At 44.5% G+C, this 22847-nt stretch overlaps 1 protein-coding gene across 4 annotated transcripts in view; it reads left to right on the top strand.

Annotated features, from left to right (window-relative positions):
- Positions 1–22847, top strand: part of kat6b (K(lysine) acetyltransferase 6B) — a 240255-nt gene that overhangs the window by 182489 nt on the left and 34919 nt on the right. For all 4 annotated transcript variants that reach the window (XM_059946834.1, XM_059946835.1, XM_059946837.1 and 1 more), the window contains one exon: positions 13836–13995. In XM_059946834.1, the coding sequence (XP_059802817.1) occupies positions 13836–13995 (160 nt within the window). The remainder of the gene's footprint in view (positions 1–13835; positions 13996–22847) is intronic.

Here is a 22847-nt window from a genome sequence, read left to right as displayed (position 1 = left end):
TACTGGGATTGATGTTGAGGTCTTTGAGGGACACTTTGAGGCAGTCTTTGAAACGTTTCTTCTGCCCTCCAACTGAGCGCTTGCCCTGGCTCAGCTCTCCATACAGCAGCTGTTTTGGTAGTCGACTGTCAGACATCCTGATGACATGGCCAGCCCATCTGGCTTGGGCTTTCTGTAGGAGGGTGTAGACGCTGTGGGTGCTAGCCCGCTCCAGGACCTCCGTGTCTGGGACTTAGTCCTGCCATCGTACTTGGAGAAGTCTGCAGAGGCAGCTCAAGTGGAAGTGGTTGAGCTGTATAGCGTGTCTGCTGTAGACAGTCCAGGTCTCGCTGGCATAGACAGTATATGCAGTGTAGCTCCTCCAATCTGGGTTTGGCCTCACCATGGCAGTAGAGGAGGCCGTGTATGGACATATCCGAATGGGAATGTGAAGTAGAGTTGAAGTGGGTGGCAACCGGGAGATCCAGTCTGTTGCGGTGGACGGAGCGGAGGTGCTCGACGAAGCAGTTGCCCAATCTGCGTCGGGTCTCGCCGATGTAGAGGAGGCTGCACCTAGAGCACCAGATGCAATAGATGACCCCAACAGACTCACAAGTGAAGTGTTGCCTCACCTGGAAGGACAGGTGTAGCACTTACACTTGCAGGGATAAGTACCAGGTGGGACCAAGTACCACAGGTATTTATGCAGGTACCAAGTGTAAGTGCTACACCTGTCCGTACACCTCCTCTCTTACCACCATTCAGGGCCCCATACAGTCCTTCCAGGTGAGGCAACACTTCACTTGTGAGTCTATTGGGGTCATTTATTGCATCCGGTGCTCCCGGTGCAGCTTCCTCTACATCGGTGAGACACAACACAGATTGGGGGACCGCTTCGTTGAGCACCTCTGCTCTGTCCGCCACAGCAGATAGGACCTCACGGTTGCCACCCACTTCAACTCTGCTTCACATTCCCATTCGGATATGTCCATACATGGCCTCCTCTACTGCCATGATGAGGCCAAATTCAGATTGGAGGAGCAACACCTCATATACCGTCTGGGTAACCCCTTGGTATGAACATCGAATTTTCCAACTTCCGGTAATTCCCTCCCTCTCCCTTCCCCCATCCCACTTTCACTCTGCCTCCTCTTCCAGCTGCCTATCACCTCTCTCATGATTCTGCCTTCTTCTACTACCCATAGTGCTTTCCCCTTACATTCCTTCTTCACCTTTCCTACCTATTCCCTCCCTGCTTCCCCTCCCCCACCCCTTGATCTTTCCTCTGATTGGTTTTTTATCTGGCACTTTCTTTATAGGGCCCCTGCCCCCTCCTTCTTCAGTCTTGATGAAGGGTCTCGGCCCGAAACGTTGACTGCTCGTTTCCACGGATGCTGCCCGACTTGCTGAGTTCCTCCAGCCTGTTTGTACAAGTTGATATAAAGTATAAAAGATGTGTGAACAAATTAATCCCATTTGGAAATCCACATCTGATGACATTATTTTCCAGTGACCTGATTGATATATCTCTGTGAACTAAATGTTCAAAGGTGCTTCCTGGGAAAACTGCAGTCTTCAGGTTTCATGTTCTAGATTTCCTAGACCTCTGTGGAATAAATTGAGTAGTATTCAGGATAAAACATACAGGCTTAACAAGATAACTTTTTAAGCTGTGTGATATCACTTTTTGTAAGTGCTGTTTGAAAGGGAATTTAAAAAGGAATGGAACTTGCCTTTCTCCCTAAAGTACTGTAAGTGAGAATTTCCACAGCCTATTCTAGTGGTTCACAGAGGTGTCAAGAATTGCAGAGTAGCTAAAAGCCAATTTCAGGGAATCTTGCAAATAGACCTATAGGCTGCAACTAACTACATAACTCGTGGATAATAGGAATCCATGCTACAAACATGGTTTGAGTGTAAATTAGAAATATTTTATTCCTGGATGAGTATAGTATAGGAATAGTGTGAGATGGAGGATAAATGCATAGCTGAGGGATTAGAGCAGGGGGCAGGGATTCAGATTTCTGGATCATTGTGACCTCTTTTGGGACAGGCGTGACCTGTACAAAAAGGACAGTTGCATTTGAATCCGAGGGTGACCAGTATCCTGGCAGGGAGGTTTGCTAAGGCTATTGGGGAAGAGTTTAAACTGGAATTGCTGGGGGGTGGGAACCAAACTGCAGAGATGGAGGAAGGGGTGGTTGGCTTACAAAAAGAGAAAGCTTGGAGATGGTGTGAGAGGGAGGAGAGGCAGATGACAGAGAAAGGATGTGCTCAGGCCAGTGGTTTGAGATGTGTCTATTTTAATGCAAGAAGCATCATGAACAAAACACATTAGCTTAGAGCATGGATCAGTACTTACAGCTATGATGTTGTGGCCATAACAGAGACTTGGATGTCTCAGGGGGAGGAATGGTTACTTAAGAGTGCTGGGCTTTAGATGTTTCAGAAAGGACAGGGAGGGAGGCAGAAGAGGTGGGAGCGTGTCACTGCTGATCAGAGATTGTGTCCCGGCTGCAGAAAAGGAGGAAATCATGGAGGGATTGTCCACTGAGTCTCTGTGGGTGGAAGTTTGAAACAGGAAGGGGTTGGGGGAGGAGCAGATAGGGAGACGGATTCTGGAAAGGTGTAATGATAACAGGGTTGTCGTGGTGGGAGATTTTAATTTCCCAAATATTGATCGGCATCTTCCTAGAGCGAGGGGTTTAGATGGAGTGGAGTTTGTTAGACGTGTTGAGGAAGGTTTCCTAACACAATATGTAGATAAGCCTACAAGAGAAGAGGCTGTGCTTGATCTGGTATTGGGAAATGAACCTGGTCAGGTGTCAGGTCTCAGTGGGAGAGCGTTTTTGAGATAGTGATCACAATTCTATCTCCTTTACCATAGCATTGGAGAGGGATAGAAGCAGACAAGTTAGGAAAGCATTTAATTGGAGTAAGGGGCAATATGAGGCTATCAGGCAGGAACTTGGAAGCATAAATTGGGAACAGATGTTCTCAGGGGAATGTACGGCAGAAATGTGGCAAATGTTCAGGTGATATTTGCGAGGCATTCTGCATAGTTACGTTCCAGTGAGACAGGGAAAGGATGGTAGGGTGCAGGAACCGTAGTGTACAAAGGCTGTTGAAAATTAGACAAGTTAGAAAGTGATTAATTGGAGTAAGGGGAATTATGAGGCTATCAGGCAGGAAATTGGAAGCTTAAATTGGGAACACATGGTAGGGTACAGACACCGTGGTGTACAAAGGCTGTAATAAATCTAGTCAAGAAGAAAAGAAAAGCTTACAAAAGGTTCAGAGCACTAGTTAATGTTAGAGATCTGGAATATTATAAGGCTAACAGGAAGGAGCTTAAAAAGGAAATTAGGAGAGCCAAAAGGGGCCAAGAGAGGGCCTTGGTGGGCAGGGTTTAGGAAAACTCCCAAGGCATCCTGCAAGTATGTGAAGAGCAAGAGGTTAAGACATGAAAGAATAGGACCTATCAAGTGTGGCAGTGGGAAAGTGTGTATGGAACCAGAGGAAATAGCAGAGGTGCTTAGTGAATGCTTTACTTCAGTGTTCACTATGGAAAAGGATCTTGGTGATGTAGTGATGACTTGCAGCGGACTGAAAAGCTTGAGCATGTAGATATTAAGAAAGAGAATGTACTGGAGCTTTTGGAAAGCATCAAGTTGGATAAGTCGCCAGGACCGGATGAGATGAACCCCAGGCTACTGTGGGAGGCGAGGGAGGAGATTGCTGAGCCTCTGGCGATGTTCTTTGCATCATCAGTGGAGACCAGAGAGGTTCTGAAGGATTGGAGGGTTGCGGATGTTGTTCCTTTATTCAAGAAAGGGAGTAGAGATAGCCCAGGAAATTATAGACCAGTGAGTCTTACTTCAGTGGTTGGTAAGTTGATGGAAAAGATCATGAGAGGCAGGATTTATGAACAGTTGGAGAGGCATAATATGATTAGGAATAGTCAGCAAGGCTTTGTCAAATGCAGGTCATGTCTTGTGAGTCTGATTGAATTTTTTGAGGATGCGACTAAACACATTGAAGTTAGAGCAGTAGGTGTAGTGTATATGGATTTCAGCAAGGCATTTGATAAGGTACCCCATGCAAGGCTTATTGAGAAAATAAGGAGACATGGAATCCAAGGGTCCTCGCTTTGTGGATCCAGAATTGGTTTGCCCACAGAAGGCAAAGAGTGGTTGTAGACGGGTCAGATTCTGCATGGAGTTCGGTGACCAGTAGTGTGCCTCAAGGATCTGTTCTGGGACCCTTACTCTTCGTGATTTTCATAAATGACCTGGATGAGGAAGTGGAGGGATGGGTTGGTAAATTTGCTGATGATACAAAAGTTGGGGGTGTTATGGATGGTGTGAAGGGCTGTCAGGTTGCAGCGGGACATTGATAGGATGCAAACTGGGCTGAGAAGTAGCAGATGAAGCTCAACCCAGATAAGTATGAAGTGGTTCATTTTGGTAGGTCAAATATGATGGCAGAATATAGTATTAATGGTAAGACTCTTGGTAGTGTGGAGAATCAGAGGGATTTTGGGGCCCGAGTCCATAGGACACTCAAAGCTGCTGCGCAGGTTGACTCTGTGGTTAAGAAGGCATACGGTGCATTGGCCATCAACCATGGGATTGAGTTTAAGAGTCGAGATTTAATGTTGCAGCTATATAGGACCCTGGTCAGACCCCACTTGGAGTACTGCAGTCAGTTCTGGTCACCTTACTACAGGAAGGATGTGGAAGCCATAGAAAGGATGCAGAGGAGATTTACAAGGACGCTGCCTGGATTGGGGAGCATGCCTTACGAGAATAGGTTGAGTGAACTCGGCCTTTTCTCCATGGAGCAGAGGGGAATGAGGTGATCTGATAGAGGTGTATAAGATGATGAGAGGCATTGATTGTGTAGATTAATGGTCACCAACCCTTTTAACCCCAAGAACCCCTACCTCAGCCTAGTGAAAGGCATGATCTACCTAGTAAATTGTTCAGGAAAAAAAACAACTCAGATTGTACTTCCAACTTGAGGCCTTTTATTTAGGCGAATTGTATTTGAATTACATAAAATGCTTTTGTCAAACTTTCAAATTAATTCAACCAAGAAAATACTAACTGGCATATCGAACAGGCCATAGCTGTCTTAATTTAAGAATATTAGAACCATAGAACATTACAGCACAGAAACAGGCATTTTGGCCCTTCTTGGCCGTGCCAAACCATTTTTCTGCCTAGTCCCACTGACCTGCACCTGGGCCATATCCCTCCAAGCCCATCTCATCCATATACTTGTCCAAGTTTTTTTTAAATGTCAAAAGTAAGCCCGCATTCACCACTTCATCTGACAGTTCATTCCACACTCCCACCACTCTCTGCATAAAGAAGCCCCCCCCATGTCCCCTTTAAACTTTTCCCCCTTCACCCTTAACCCATGACTTCTGTTTTTTTTCTCCCCTAGCGTCAGTGGAAAAAGCCTGCTTGCATTCACTCGATCTATACCCATCATAATTTTATACACCTCTATCAAATCACCCCTCATTCTCCTATGCTCCATGGAATAAGTTCTAACCTATTCAACCTTTCTCTGTAACTTAGTTTCTCAAGTCCAGGCAACATCCTTGTAAACCTTCTCTGCACTCTTTCAACCTTATTAATATCTTTCCTGTAATTAGGTGATCAAAACTGCACACAATACTCCAAATTCATTCTCACCACTGTCTTATACAACCTCACCATTACATTCCAACTGTTATACTCAGTACTTTGATTTATAAAGGCCAATGTACCAAAAGCTCTCTTTATGACCCTATCTACTTGTGACGCCACTTTTAGGGAATTATGTATCCGTACTCCCAGATCCCTCTGTTCTACTGCACTCCTCAGTGTCCTACCATTTACTTTGGATGTTCTACCTTGGTTTGACCTTCTGAAGTGCAATACCTCACACTTGTCTGCATTAAATTCCATCTGCCATTTGTCAGCCCATTCCTCCAACTGGTCCAAATCCCTCTGCAAGCTTTGAAAACCTTCCTCACTGTCCACTACACCGCCAATCTTTGTATTATCAGCAAATTTGCTGATCCAATTTGCCACATTATCATCCAGATCATTGATATAGATGACAAATAACAATGGACCCAGTACTGATCCCTCTGGCACACCACTAGTCACAGGCCTCCACTAAGAGTAGCAATCCTCCACTACCACTCTCTGGCTTCTTACATTGAGCCAATGTCTAATCCAATTTACTACCTCTCCATGTATACCGAGTGACTGAATCTTCCTAACTAACCTCCCATGCGGGACCTTATCAAAGGCCTTACTGAAGTCCATGTATACAATATCCACTGCCTTCCCTTCATCCACTTTCCTGGTAACTTCCTTGAAAAACTCTTAATAGATTGGTTAAACATGACCTACCACGCACAAGGCCATGCTGACTTTTTCTAATAAGTCCCTGTGTATCCAAATACTTGTAGATCCTATCTCTTAGTATTCCTTCCAATAATTTACCTACTACCGATGTCAAACTTACCGGCCTATAATTTCCCAGCTTACTTTTTGAGCCTTTTTTAAACAACGGAACTACATGAGCTATCCTCCAATCCTCCAGCACCTGACCCGTGGTTATCGACATTTTAAATATTTTTCAGGGCTGCTGCAATTTCAACACTAGTCTCTTTCAAGGTCCAAGGGAATACCCTGTCAGGTCCTGGTGATTTATCCACTCTGATTTGCCTCAAGACAGCAAGCACCTCCTTCTCTTTAATCTGTATAAGTTCCATGTCCTCCCTACTTGTTTGCCTTGTTTCATTCCAGTTTACTTAGTAAATACAGATGCAAAAAACCCATTTAATATCTCTCCCATTTCTTTTGGTTCCATACATAGCCAACCACTCTGATCTTCAAGAGGGCCAATTTTATCCCTTACTATCCTTTTGCTCTTAACATACCTGTAGAAGCTCTTAGGATTATCCTTCACCCTGACTGCCAAAGCAACCTCATGTCTTCTTTTAACCCTCCTGATTTCTTTACTTTCTTACTCTTTTCATATTCCTCAAGCATCTTATTTCCTCCCTGTTGTCTATACATGTTATACATCTCTCTTCTTTATCAGAGTTCCAATATACCTCGAGAACCAAGGTTCCTTATTCTTATTCATTTTGCCTTTAACCCTGACAGGAACATACAAACTCTGCACTCTCAAAATTTCTCCTTTGAAGGCCTCCCACTCACCAATCACATCCTTGCCAGAGAACAACCTGTCCCAATCTACACTTTGTAGATCCTTTCTCATTTCTTCAAATTTGGCCTTTTTCCAGTTTAGAACTTCAACCCGAGGACCAAATCTATCTTTATCCATGATCAAGTTGAAACTAATGACGTTATGATCACTGGAAGCAAAGTGTTCCCCTACATACACTTACGTCACCTGCCCTAACTCATTTCCTAATAGGAGATCTAATATTGCATACTCCCTAGTTGGTACATCTATATATTGATTTAGAAAACTTTCCTGAACACAATTTACAAACTCTAACCCAACTAGACCTTTAAAAGTATAGGAGTCCCAATCAATGTGTGGAAAATTAAAATCCCCTACAATCACAACTTTCTATCTCCTGCAGTTGTCTGTTAGCTCTCTGCAGATTTGCTCCTCCAATTCTCCCTATTTGGTGGTCTATAATACAACCCTATTAATGTGGTCATACCTTTCCTGTTTCTCAGCTCCACCCATATGGCCTCAGTAGACAAGCCCTCTAATCTGTCCTGCTGAAGCACTGCAATAATATTTTTCCTGACTAGCAAAGCCACCCCCCCTCCCTTCATCTCTCTGCCTCTATCACGTCTGAAACTTTGGAACTCTGGAATATTGATCTGCTAGTCCTGCCCCTCCTGTAGCCAAGTTTCAGTAATGGCTATGATGTCATAATTCCATGTGTCAATCCAGGCCCTCAGCTTGTCTGCCTTTCCCACAATACTCCTCGCATTGAAATATACACACCTCAGAAGAATATTACCACCACACACAACCTTACTATTTGTGACTTTGCATGAACTACTAACATCATTTATTTTTACCCCCGTTCCACTATCTACTCTGGCACTCTGGTTCCCATCCCCCTGCAAATCTAGTTTAAACCCTCCCTATAACACTAGCAAACCTCCCTGCAAGTATATTGGTCCCCTTGTAGTTCAGGTGTAACCCGTCTCTCTTGTACAGGTCCCACCTGCCCCAGAAGAGGTCCCAATGATCTAGAAATCTGAATCCCTGCCCCCTACACCAGTTTCTCAGCCATGTGCTCATTTGCCAGAGCATCCTACTCTTACCCTCACTGGCATGTGGCACAGGCAGCAATCCAGAGATTACTACCCTCGAGGTCCTTTTTTTCAACTTCCTACCAAGCTCTCTGTACTCACCCTTCAGGACCTCCTGACTCTTTCTACCGATGTGTACTACTATATCTGGCTGATCACCCTCCCACCTCAGAATGCTGTTCACACGATCAGAGACATCCCTGACCCAGGCACTTGGGAGACAACAAACCATCCTGGAGTCTCTGTCACAACCACAGAATCTCCTGTCTGTACCCCTGACTGTGGAGTCCCCTATCACTACCGCTCTCCTCTTCTTCCTCCCTCCCTTCTGCACTGCAGAACCAGACTCAGTGCCAGAGATCCGGCTGCCGCAGCTTGTCCCAGGTAAGCCACCCACCCCAACAGTATCCAAATCGGTACTGGAGGGGTATAGCCACAAGGGAACCCTGCACTACTTGCCCTTTCCCCTTCCCTCGCCTGAGGGTAACCCAATTACCTGTGCCCTGTTTCTTAGGTGTAGCTACCTCCTGGAAGCTACTATCTACAAACCCCATTTCCAGAAAAGTTGGGATATTTTCCAAAATGCAATAAAAACAAAAATCTGTGATATGTTAATTCACATGAACCTTTATTTAACTGACAAAAGTACAATGAAAAGATTTTCAATAGTTTTACTGACCAACCTAATTGTATTTTGTAAATATACACAAATTTAGAATTTGATGGCTGCAACACACTCAACAAAAGTTGGGACAGTGGCATGTTTACCATTGTGTTACATCACCTTTCCTTTTAATAACACTTCTTAATCGTTTTGGAACTGAGGATACTAACTGTAGTAGATTTGCAATTGGAAATTTTGTCCATTCTTGCTTGATATAAGACTTCAACTGCTCAACAGTCCATGGTCTGCGTTGTCTGATTCTCCTCTTCATGATGCGCCATACATTTTCAATAGGAGATAGATCTGGACTGGCAGCGGGCCAGTCAAGCACATGCACTCTGTGTCTACAAAGCCACGCTGTTGTAGCCCGTGCAGAATGTGGTCTGGCATTGTCCTGCTGAAATAAGCATGGACGTCCCGGGAAGAGACGTCGCCTTGATAGCAACATATGTCTCTCTAAAATCCTAATATACGCCTCAGAGTCAATGGTACCTTCACATACATGCAACTCACCTATGGCGTGGGCACTGATGCACCCCCATGCCATCACAGATGCTGGCTCTTGCACCTTTCACTGATAACAATCAGGATGGTCGTTTTCATCTTTGGCACGGAGAACTGGACGCCCGTTTTTTCCGAAAACTAACTGAAATGTGGACTCATCTGACCACAGCACACGGTTCCACAGTCTTTCGGTCCACCTGAGATGAGCTCGGGCCCAGAGAACTCGCCAGTGTTTCTGCATAGAGTTCATATATGGCTTCCTCCTTGCATAATACAGTTTCAAGTTGCATTCCTGGATGCAGCGTCGTACTGTGTTAAGTGACAATGGTTTTTCGAAGTACTCCCGAGCCCAGGTGGCTATAATTGTCACAGTAGCATGATGGTTTCTTAGACAGTGCCGCTTGAGGGCTCAAAGATCACGCGCATTCAACAGTGGTTTCTGACCTTGCCCTTTATGCACTGAGATGTCTGTGAATTCTCTGAATCTTTTTACAATATTATGTACTGTAGATGTTGAAAGACTTAAATTCTCTGCAATCTTGCATTGGGAAATATTCCTTTTGAACTGACTAACAATTCTCTCATGAATTTTGGCACAAAAGGGGTGAGCCATGACCCATCCTTGCTTGCAAAGACTGAGCCTTTGATGGACGCTACTTTTATACCCAGTCAAGATACCTCACCTGCTACCAATTAGCCTGCTTAATGTGGACTCTTCCAAACCGGTGTTACTTGAATATTCTGTGCACTTTTCAATCTTATTTTAACTCTGTCCCAACTTTTGTTGAGTGTGTTGCAGCCATCAAATTCTAAATTTGTGTATGTTTACAAAATACAATTAAGTTGGTCATTAAAATTATTGAAAATCTTTTCTTTGTACTTTTGTCAGTTAAATAAAGGTTCATGTGAATTAACATATCACAGATTTTTGTTTTTATTGCATTTTGGAAAATATCCCAACTTTTCTGGAAATGGGGTTTGTATAAACTGCTCAGTCTCCCGAATGATCCAGAGGTTATCCAGCTCCTGCTCCAGTTCCCTGACGCGGTTTGTTAGGAGCTGCAGCTGGATGCACTTCTTGCAGGTATCGTTGTCAGGGAGACCAGAGGTCTCCCTGACTTCCCACATCCTGCAAGAGCAGCATTCCAACATCCTGCCTGGCATATTCTCTAGTCTGAACGAAAAAAAAAGAAGAAAAACAGAAACCTACCCTCGCCTCTGCTTGTTTCTCGCCAAAGCCGTCCCACTCTGACTCAGTTCGCTCCAACAATGGCCGCTGTATTTGGTGGTCTCCCTTTTTAACCTCGGCGCGCTATGTCACGCGCCTGCGCAGTCTAGCCTCTTTTCCCCGAGCTGTTAAAGAAAAGAAAAACGTCCTTCTCTCCACGATGCCTTCAGTCTTCCACTCTCACCCTCTTGCTTTAATTGAAAAGACTTGAAAGTTTTTCTCTCCCTTTTAAACCTTGAGTATTACAATACTTCATACCTTTAATTCTAAGTTTCATTATTTAATTTTATTTCAACATGAAAAATACATGAATAAAAATTGACTGTTGCACTCAGTGTGATGACTGGGGCTAAATACTTTCTGCTAGTTCCCTGAAATTTGACTCATAACTACAGACAGCCAGTCTGAGACAATCTGTGATGTGTCTGTCAGTAAGACAGCTCCTGTACTTAGATTTAATTATTTTCGTCTGTGAAAATGCAATTTCACACAGATATAAACACGAGAATATCTGCAGATGCTGGAAATTCAAACAACACATACAAAATGCTGGTGGAACACAGCAGGCCAGGCAGCACTGTCGATGTTTCGGGCCGGGACCCTTTGTCAGGACTAATTGAAGGGAAAGATACTAAGAGATTTGAAAGTAGTGGGGAGAGGGGGAAATGCGAAATGATAGGAGAAGGGGGTGGGATGAAGTTAAGAGCTAGAAAGGTGATTGACGAAAGTGATACAGAGCTGGAGAAGGGAAAGGATCATGGGACGGGAAACTTTGGGAGAAAGAAAGGGTGAGGGGGGAGCACCAGAGGGAGATGGAGAACAGGCAGAGTGATGGGCAGAGAGAGAGAAAAAAACAACTAAATATGTCAGGGATGGGGTAAGGAGGGGAGGAGGGGCATTAACGGAAGTTAAAGCAGTCAATGTTCATGCCATCAGGTTGGAGGCTACCCAGCCGGTATATAAGGTGTTGTTCCTCCAACCTGAGTCTGGTTTCATCTTGATAGTAGAGGAGGCCATGGATAGACATATCAGAATGGGAATAGGACGTGGAATTAAAATGTGTGGCCACCGGGAGATCCTGCTTTCTCTGGCGGACTGAGCGTAGGTGTTCAGCGAAACGGTCTCCCAGTCTGCGTCAGGTCTCACCAATATATAAAAGGCCACACCAGAAGCAGTATACCACACCAGCCGACTCACAGGTGAAGTGTCGCATCACCTGAAAGGACTGTCTGGGGCCCTGAATGGTGGTGAAAGAGGAAGTGTAAGGGCAGGTGTAGCACTTGTTCCGCTTACAAGGATCTCCCAGGAGGGAGATCGGTGGGAAGGGATGGGGGGGGATGAGTGGACAAGGGAGTCGCGTAGGGAGCGATCCCTGTGGAAAGCAGAAAGAGGGGGGAAGGGAAAGATGTACTTGGTAGTGGGATCCCATTGGAGGTGGCAGAAGTTACGGAGAATTATACGTTGGACCTGGAGGCTAGTGGGATGGTAGGTGAGGACAAGGGAAACCCTATCCTGAGAGGGATGGCAGGTGGATGGGGTGAGGGCAGATGTGTGGGAAATGGGAGAGATGCATTTGAGAGCAGAGTTGCTGGTGGAAGAAGGGAAGCCCCTTCATTTAAAAAAAGGAAGACATCTCCTTCATCTTGGAATGAAAAGCCTCATCCTGAGAGCAAATGCGGCAGAGATGGAGGAATTGTGAGAAGGGGATAGCATTTTTGCAAGAGACAGGTTGGGAAGAGGAATAGTCCAGGTAGCCGTGAGAGTCTGTAGGCTTATAGTAATATCAGTATACTGATATACGGAGGAAAGCAGTGGTAGAGGTTCCCTTGTTCAATCTCTTCCCACCTTTGTTCGTGACACTTCTCACGCTTTGAATTTTTTCAATGATTTTAAGTTCCCTGGCCCCCACCGCCTTATTTTCACTATGGATGTCCAGTCCCTATATACCTCCATCCCCCACCAGGACGGTCTCAAAGCTCTTTGCTTCTTTTTGGATTCCAGACCTAACTAATTCCCCTTACCACCACTCTCCTCCGTCTAGCGGAATTAGTTCTTACTCTCAATAATTTCTCCTTTGGCTCCTCCCACTTCCTCCAAAGCAAGGGTGTAGCCATGGGCACCCGCATGGGTCCCAGTTATGCCTGCCTTTCTGTTGGCTTTGTGGAACAGTCCATGTTCCAAGTCTATACGGGTATTCGTCACTATCTTTTCCTTCGCTACATCAACGACTGCATTGGCGCTGCCTCCTGCATGCATGCTGAGCTCATTGACTTCATTAACTTTGCCTCCAACTTTCACCCTGCCCTCAAATTTACCTGGTCCATTTCCGACACCTCCCTCTCCTTTCTTGATCTTTCTGTCTCCATCTCTGGAGACGGATTATCTACTGATATATACTATAAGCCTACAGACTCTCACAGCTACCTGGATTATTCCTCTTCCCGCCCTGTCTCTTGCAAAAATGCTGTCCCCTTCTCACAAACTTCCGTCTCCGCCACATCTGCTCTCAGGATGAGGCTTTTCATTCCAGGATGAAGCAGATATCTTCCTTTTTTAAACAAGGGGGCTTCTCTTCTTTCACCATCAACTCTGCTCTCAAACGCATCCCTCCCATTTCCCGCACATCTGCCCTCACCCCATCCGCTGGCCACCCCACTTGGGATAGGCCACCCCACCCCTCTGCAAGATACTACCAAACCAATTGAATACTATCAGCTATTTCTGGGTTTTTTTACTCTTTAATAGTGTTCATTTAATATCACAACATTAAATTTCCACTGATAAAACTTTTCATACATTGTAAGTCAGTGGTTGGGACAATTCAATTGTCTAAAAGAAAACCTATTCAATTATTCTGGTATTGTCTTAAGGATAGGAAATGCAGAAGCACTGATTGGAAAGCATGATTACAGCACTGTAACACAGGGTAGGATCTCACCACAAAGGCATAAACACATTTTTGTAAAAATAAGCCAAGAAGTTTGTATAACTGCAATATAAGAATTGTCACAAAGGTTGCAGGTGTAGGATGAAATGAAAACTTCTCCAGAAAACAATTTCATCTGATGATCTACTAAGATCACCATTAGTGTATCCTATGAAGAATTGACACATGAGCAATTATAGAAACCGCATTTTATTTTTGTAGGTTTGTTATAATCCGAAGGCAGAAGCTCATTCAGGAACATGTGGGAAAGCTGCATACCAACCCACGTCTCAATGAAGTGGACCAAGAAAGCCTGCGGTGGACTCCAGTAGTCGTTCCCAGTGCTGCTGCTTCTGAAGAGGAGATGGAGGCAGAAAAAGAGGTATTTTCATGAAAGGAAGTTTAAATCATCTTACTGAAATGTATTTTACCATGACAGAGATGTGGAGAAACTTTTTCACCCAGTGGTGGATATGTGGAATGCTCTGCCCCAAAAGGCAGTGGAGGCCAAGTCTCTGGATGCATTCAAGAGAGAGTTGGATAGAGCTCTTATAGATAGAGGGGTCAAGGGATATGGGGAGAGGGCAGGAACGGGGTACTGATTGTATATGATCAGCCATGATCACAGTGAATGGCGATGCTGGCTAGAAGGGCCAAATAGCCTACTCCACCTACTATCTATTTACACTTGCCCAGTTCTGTTTTGAATGATTTTATTCCACTTTTCATTTGGGTTATTCAGTGATATGTATACAACTAATACTTCTCTGACCTTTTCATAACATGCTGTAGTCGTTATTCTTACACCATAAGACTGCAAGACATAGGAGCAGATCCTGGCTGTTCGACCATCGAATATGTGTCTCTATTCCATCGTGGCTGATTTATAATTCCTCTCAATCCCATTCTCCTGCCTTCTCCCCATAACCTTTGATGACCTCACTAATCGAGAAACTATTACCCTCTGCTTTATATATCACTAATGACTTGGCTTCCACAGCCATCTATCAGAATGAATTCCACAGATTCACCACCCTCTGGCTAAAGAAATTTCTCCTTATCTCTGTTCTAAATGGACATCTCTAATCTGAGGCTGTGCCCACTGGTCCTAAACTCACACACTATAGAAAATTTCCACCCTGCTTCCGCTCTGTCTAGGTCTTTCAATAGTCAGTACATTTCAATGAGCTCCCCCCTCATTTTCCTAAACTCCAGTAAGTACAGGCCCAGAGCAATCAAATGCTCAGGTTACCGGAATCATTCTCAGCACCTTCTCCAGGGCCATCTTTTTTGAGATAAGGGGCCAAAAACTGCTCACAATATTCCAAGTGCGCTCTGAGTAATGCCTTATAAAATCTCAGCATTATATCCTTGTTCCTATATTCTAGTCCTCTTCAAATGAATGCTAACAATGCATTTACCTTCCTTTTCACTGACTCAACCTGCAGGATAACCTTAAGGGACTTAACTGCCCTCCATCGCTTCTCCCGTATTTCACGCACCTCTGCCCTCACCCCATCTCCCCGCCAGCCCTCCAGGGATAGAGTCCCCCTGGTCCTCACCTATCACCCTACCAGCCTACAGATCCGATATATAATCCTCCATAACTTCCGCCACCTCCTACGTGATCCCACCACCAGCCACATCTTCCCCTCCCCCCCCCACTCTCGGCTTTCTGCAGGGATCGCTCCCTGCACGACTCCCTTGTCCATTCATCCCCCCCCCCCATCCCTCCCCACTGACCTTCCTCTGGGCACACATCCCTGCAAATGGAAGAAGTGCTGCACCTGCCCCCACACTTCTTCCCTCACCACCATCCCAGGCCCCCGACAGTCCTTTCAGGTGAGGTACCACTTCACCTGCGAGTCAACTGGGGTGATATACTGTATCCGGTGCTCCCGATGTGGCCATTTATACATTGGGGAGACCCACCGCAGACTGGGAGACCATTTTGCCGAACACTGGCGCTCAGTCCTCCAGCAGTGGCGGGATCTCCCTGTGGCCACACACTTCAATTCCACAGACCACTCCCACTCCGACATGTCTGTCCATGGCCTCCTCTACCGTCAAGATGAGGCCACGTGCAGGTCGATGGAGCAATACCTTATCTCCCGCCTGGGTAGCCTCCTACCTGCCGGCATGAACATCCAACTCACAGACCTCCATTGATACCTCTGCCCCACCCCCCTTATCCCCATCCCTATCTATTATTTCAGTCTGGTTCTCTTTCTCTCTCTTTTCCCCCCTAACTATACTCTCCCCCTAGCCCTACCCTTCTTTCTCTTTTATTTCCCATAATTCTCCACCTTCCCCCTAGCCCATTTCCCTCCAACCTATCACTTCCTAGCTCTCTACTTTATCCCTCCCCCCCCATTTCTTATCCCCCCTGACCATCCCATGTTACTTCACTCCTGATGAAGGGTTTCGGCCCGAAACGTTGTCACTAGCTCCTCCTATAGATGCTGTCTGGCCTGCTGAGTTCTGCCAGCATTTTGTGTTTTTATCCAGTTTATTGTCCATTCATATCCCCAGGTATTTGTAATCCTCCACTATGTCCACACTGACCCCTTGGATGGAAACAGGGGTCACCGGTGCCTTAGCCCTCCTCAGGTCCACCACCAACTCCTTGGTCTTTTCCACATTAAATTGTAGATGATTCTGCTCACACCATGTGACAAAGACAAGGCCTCACCTTGAATATTGTGAACAATTTTGGGCTCCTCAGAAAAGAAGTGCTGGCATTGGAGAATGTTCAGAGGAGGTTCACAAGGATGATTCTGGGAATGAAAGGGTTATTATACCAGGAATGTTTGATGGCTCTGGATCTGTACTTGCTGGAATTTAGAAGGATGAAGGGCAATCTCATTGAAATCTTTCGAATATTGAAAAACCTAGCAAGAGTAGATGTTGAAAGGATGTTTCCCATGGTGGGGGAGTCTAGGACAAGTGGGCACAGCCTCAGGAAAGAGGGACATCTATTTAAAACAGATGCTGAGAAATTTCTTCAGCCAGAGGGTGGTGAATTTGTGAAATTCGTTACCACAGGCAGCTGTAGAGGCTAGGTCATTGTGTGTATTTAAGGCAGATATTGATAGGTTCTTGACTGGACACGGTATCAAAGGATACGGGGAGAAGCCTGGGGAGAGGGGCTGAGGAGGGGAGAAAAGGATCAGCTATGATTTAATGGCAGAACAGACTGGATGGGCCAAATGGCCTAACTTTGCTCCTATGTCTTATGGTCTTTGGACTATTTAGTTGCCTTTGGTTGGTTTTTAAAAGCTTCTCAATCTTCTGATTTCCCACTAATTTTTGCTCCATTATATGCCCTCTCTTTGGTTTTTATGCTGGCTTTGACTTCTCTTGTTAGCCACGGTTGTGTCATCTTTCCTTCGAATACTAGTTCATCTTTGGGATGTATATATCCTTTATCTTCTGAGTTGCTTCCAGAAATTCCAGCCATTGCTGCTCTACCATCTTCCCTGCCAATATTGTTTTCCAATCAATTCAGGCCAACTCCTCTCTCATAGCTCTGTAATTCCCTTTATTCTACTGTAATACTGATACATCTGACTTTAGCTTCTCCTTCTCATCTTTCAGGGTGAATTCGATCATATTATGATCACTTGCCCGGAAAGGTCCTTTTACCTTAAGCTCTCTAGTCAATTCCAGTTCATTGCAAAACACCCAATCCAGAATAGCTGATCCCCTCGTGGGCTCAACCAGGAGATGCTCTATAGAGACATCTCGTAGGCACTCCAGAAATTCCTCTTCCTGGAATCAAGCACCAACCTGATCTTTGCAATCTACCTGCATATTGAAATCCCCCATAGCTATTGTAATATTGCCCTTTATTATGCATTTTCTATCTCGCATTGTAATTTGTAGACCACATCCTTGCTACTGTTTGAGGGTAGCTCTGCAATTCCCATCAGGGTATTTTTACTCTTGCAGTTTCTGAGGTCCCTCCACAATGATTCAACACCTTCTGACCCTATGTCATCTTTTTCTAAAGATTTGATTTCACTTTTACCAACAGAGCATCACCACTCGCTCTGCTTTCCTGCCTCTCCTTTCGATACAATGTGTACCTTGGACATTAAGCTCCCAGCTGTAATTTTCTTTAAGCTTTGATTCAGTGATGCCTGCATTATACCTGCCAATCTGCCACTGTACTACATAGTTCATCAATCTTATTCCGTATACTGCGTGCATTTAAATATAACTCCTTCAGTCCTGCATTCACCTGTTTCGATTTTGTCCGACTTTTATGTTGCAACTCATCTGTTGACTGCAGTGTTGCCCTATCAGCAGCCTCTCCTCACTGCACATTCCCTCTGTTTGTAAGCCAGCTACCTCATATTTAGCCCTATCATCCGGCTTTCCTACAATACTTCTTGCATTGAAATATACACAGCTCAGGACACTAGTTGCACCGTGATCAACCTTTTGATTCCTGCCTCCACAACCTCTCCATTAACTGTTCTGGCACTCTAGTTCCCATCCCCCTACAACTCTAATTTAAAACCCACCGTGCAGCATTAACAAGTCTTCCCACTAGCATATTAGTCGCCCTCCAGTTCAGGTGCAAACTGCCCCTTCTGGAAGAGCACTGAATGATCCAAAAATTTTTATGCCCTTCCTCCCGCATCAACTCCTCAACCACATATTAAACTATGTAATCTTCCTAGTTCTGGCCTCAATAGCATATGGCACGTGTAGCAATCCTGATTTACAACTGTGGAGGTCCTGCCCTTTAACTTAGCACCTAACTCCCTGAATTCTCTATGCAGAAACTCGTCACTTGTCCTACCCATGTCATTGGTACCCACGTGACCACAACCTCTGGCTGATCGCACCCCCCCCCCCCCCCCACTTTAGAATGCTGAGAATTTGATCCGAGATATCCTAGGCCTGGCACCTGGGAGGCAGCATACCTGCCAGGAATCTCATTCTTCCCTATAGAACCTCCTGTCCATTCCACCAACTAACAAATCCCCTATTACCACAGCATGCCTCTTCTCCCCCTTTCCCTTTTGAGACACAGAGGCAGACTCAGTGCCAGAGACCTCGCCACTGTGACTTTCATCTGTTAGTTCAACTCCCCAAACAGTATCCAAAGTGATATACTGTACCTGTTGTTGAGGGGGATGGCCTAGGGGTACTCTGCACTGGCTCCTTGATCCCTTTCCCCTTCCTGTCCGTCATCCAGTTTCTTGTGTTCTGCACCTTGGGTGTAGTGACCGCTCTATATGTCATATCACCCCGCCCCCAGCATCCTGAATGATCTGGAATTTGGATTGTTAGAAGCTGCAGCTGGATGTACTTTCGCAGTTATAGTCATCAGGGACACTAGAGATCTCCCTGCCTTCCCACATCCTGCAAGAGGAGCATTCAGCTATTCTGTCTGGCATCTGAGGTGTCTTAGATGAGTAGATGTAAAGAAGAGAGGGAAAAGCAAAAACTTTACCTTGAGCTTTTCTTTTCTTTGCTTTCTCTGACTGAAGCCTCAAAGAGCTAAGGCCTCAAGATGACCATTCTGACTATGTCCACTCAGACAACAGCCGCTGTGCTTGCCACTGCTTTCCTTTAATTTGCACTTGCTAATCAGTTCCAAATGCCAATTGGTCAATGGTCAAAGCTCTTTTTTGTAAATTCACATTAAACTCTGCCTTTAAAAACCTCAGTTGGCATCCTAATTAAAAGTAGCTCTCTGATGCACTCCTGCCATGGATTGTCCAACCTAAAATCAAGGATGTAATGTTGAGACTTTATAAAACACTGGTGAGACTTCATTTGGAACATTGTGAGCTATTTGGGCCCCTTATCTTAGAAAGGATGTGCTGAACCTGGAGAGGATTCAAAGGAGACTCACAAAAATGATTCCAGGATGGAATGGCTTGTCATATGAAGAGCGTTTAATTGCTCTGGACCTGTACTCATTGGAACTCAAAATAATGAAGGCTGACCTCATTGAAACTGATCAAATGGTGAAAGGCCTTGATAGAGTTGATGTGGAGAGGGTGTTTCCTATGATGGAAGAGTCTAAGACTAGAGGACACAGCATCAGAATAGAGTGGTGTCCTTTTAGAACCAAGATGAGGAGGAATTTCTTTATCCAGGGAGTGGTGAATCTGTGAAATTATTTGCCTCAGACAGCTGTGGAGGCCAAGTTGTTATGTATATTTAAGGCAGAGGCTAATAGATCCTTGAGTGGTCAGGGCATGAAGGAATACGGGGAAAAGACAGGAAATTGGGGATGAGAAGAAAATTGGATCAGCCGTGATGAAATGGCGGAGCGGACTTGATAAACTAAATGGCCTAATTCTGCTCCTATATGTTATGCTCTTATAGTCTTCTACTGCTGCAGACTATCCACTTAAAGGTTCAAAATGTTGTGCTGCTCTGCTCACCACTTTTGTAATGTGTGGTTATTTGAGTTACTGTCATCTTCCTGTCAGCTTGAACCAATCTGGCCATTCTCTGACCTCCCTCAATAACAAATTTTTGCCTATAGAACTGCCACTCACTGGATGTGTTTTTGTTTTTTTTGCACCATTCTGCGTAAACTCTAGAGACTGTGGTACATGAAAATCTCAGGAGATCAGCAGTCTCTGAGATGCTCAAACCACCCCATCTGGCAGCAATAATCATTCCACAGTCAAAGTCACTTTGATCACATTTCTTCCCAATTTGATTTTTGGTCTGCACAACAACTGAACCTCTTGACCATATCTGTATGCTTTCATGCATTGAGTTGCTGCCACATGATTGGCTGATTAAATATTTGCATTAACAAGCAGGTGTACCTGTTAAAGTGGCCACTCTGTAGCTCTGGAAAACCAGCAACTTTTATTATCAAAGAATATAATGTTGCATTACTAGGAATGGCTTTTTGAAGAATATTATATATGCAGAATTAGGGTAACACAGACCCTTCTGTAGTGTCAGAATTGTGAACTGTTAGAGGAATCCATTATATTTTCAAAATGTCATCTGAGGAAATGGCAATATCAAGACATTAACACCTCATCTCAAAAAGTGACACATCTGTTAATCGCACAGTTTGTTTCATTGAAAAGCAATGGATGTAGCATGAAACAACTTCCATCTCATAAATCACATCTCAGTCGCTGCACTTTAGCTCTAGCAAATCTATTTGAGTGTCACTGACAAATTTGTATTCACATTGTCAACTTATGATATCTCGTTTCAGACAAAACTGATTTTCTCACCCAGACCGAGTTGTCATTCTTTGCAGTGTTTCTTCTAAAACTCCCTCTGGATTGATTCTAATTTTTTAATTTTAATTGAATTTGTCCACTTTGTGTACTATATAATTACAAATAATTCTGGCTGAGTGCTTTCTCTAGGCATAAAGTATTTGTACTTTCTGTATTGCCAAAATTAATTTTTAACTTGAATAAAATCTACCTCAGACAGCATCTGTGGAGAGAGAAACACTAACATTTCTGATTGATGTTTCATCAGTTGGGATAAAAGGTCATTGGCTCAATAGTCTGTTTTCGTTTTTAGGTTTTTACCTTTGCAAGCTGCATGTAAAGTGGACATACAGCACCATCTTCTGATCATCTTCAGAAGGTGACTGATGTTAAGGGAAAATTTAGACCAAGTGTTGGGGTTATGGTTTGGGCTTTCCATTACTCAGAGCTAAATTCCATAAGCTCAAAGCATGACTGTCATGTTATGTACTCTTGAGTGTGCTGTGCGTGGTCCTCGCTAACTTATACAAATTGCAGAAAAATTTATGAATACTCCAAATGTTAGGCTGCTTCTGTGAAGAGAGTAGCAAGAATTTGTTCCTAATATTTCCCAGTTAAATTACCAATAAGTGATGTAGGAAAAATCAGAAACAATAGAGGTTCAATTTGCAGGACTTGCAGGGGACAGAAAACGTTCCGAAGAATTGAAGGGTTGTGGATGTTGTTCCCTTATTCAAGAAAGGAAGTAGAGATAGCCCAGGAAATTATAGACCAGTGAGTCTTACTTCAGTGGTTGGTAAGCTGTTGGAGAAGATCCTGAGAGGCAGGATTTATGAACATTTGGAGAGGCATAATATGATTAGGAATAGTCAGCATGGCTTTGTCAAAGGCAGGTCGTGCCTTACGAGCCTGATTGAATTTTTTGAGGATGTGACAAAACACATTGATGAAGGTAGAGCAGTAGATGTAGTGTATATGAATTTCAGCAAGGCATTTGATAAGGTACACTGTGCAAGGCTTATTGAGAAAGTAAAGAGGCATGGGATCCAAAGGGACATTGTTTTGTGGATCCAGAATTGGCTTGCCCACAGAAAGCAAAGAGTGGTTGTAGACGGGTCATTTTCTGCATGGAGTTCAGTGACAAGTGGTGTGCCTCAGGGATCTGCTCTGGGACCCCTTCTCTTCGTGGATGAGGAAGTGGAAAGATGGGTTAGTATATTTGTTGATGACACAAAGGTTGGGGGTGTTGTGGATAGTGTGAAGGACTGTCAGAAGTTGCAGCGGGGCATTGATAGGATGCAAAACTGGGCTGAGAAGTGGCAGATGGAGTTCAACCCAGATAAGTGTGAAGTGGTTCATTTTGGTAGGTCAAATATAATGGCAGAATATAGTATTAATAGCAGGAGTCTTGGCAGTGTGGAGGATCAGAGGGAACTTGGGGTCCAAGTCTATAGGACACTCACAGGTTGACTCTGTGGTTAAGAAGGCATACAGTGCATTGGCCTTCATCAATCGTGGGATTGAGTTTAGGAGCAGAGAGGTAATGTTGCAGTTATATAGGACCCTGGTCAGACCCCACTTGGAGAATTGTGCTCAGATCTGGTCGCCTCACCACAGGAAGCATGTAGAAACCATAGAAAAGGTGCAGGGGAGATTTACAAGGATGTTGCCTGGATTGGGGAGCATGAGAATAAGTTGAGTGAACTTGGCCTTTTCTCCTTGGAGAAACAGAGGATGAGAGGTGACCTGATAGAGGTGTATAAGATGATGAGGGGCATTGATCATGTGGATAGTCAAGAGGCTTTTTCCCAGGGCTGAAATGGCTTGCATGAGAGGGCACAGTTTTAAGGTGCTTGGAAGTAGGTACAGAGGAGACGTCAGGGGTAAGTTTTTTATGCAGGGAGTGGTGAGTGCATGGAATGGGCTGACAGTGACGGTGGTGGAGTTGGATATGGTAGGGTCTTTTCAGAGACTCCTGGATAGGTACATGGAGCTTAGAAAAGTAGAGGGCTTT

This window comes from Hypanus sabinus, chromosome 21, assembly GCF_030144855.1.
Source record: "Hypanus sabinus isolate sHypSab1 chromosome 21, sHypSab1.hap1, whole genome shotgun sequence".
Lineage (NCBI taxonomy): Eukaryota > Metazoa > Chordata > Chondrichthyes > Myliobatiformes > Dasyatidae > Hypanus > Hypanus sabinus.
Note: the sequence above shows the minus strand (reverse complement) of the source record. Positions and strands in the feature narration are given on the sequence as shown.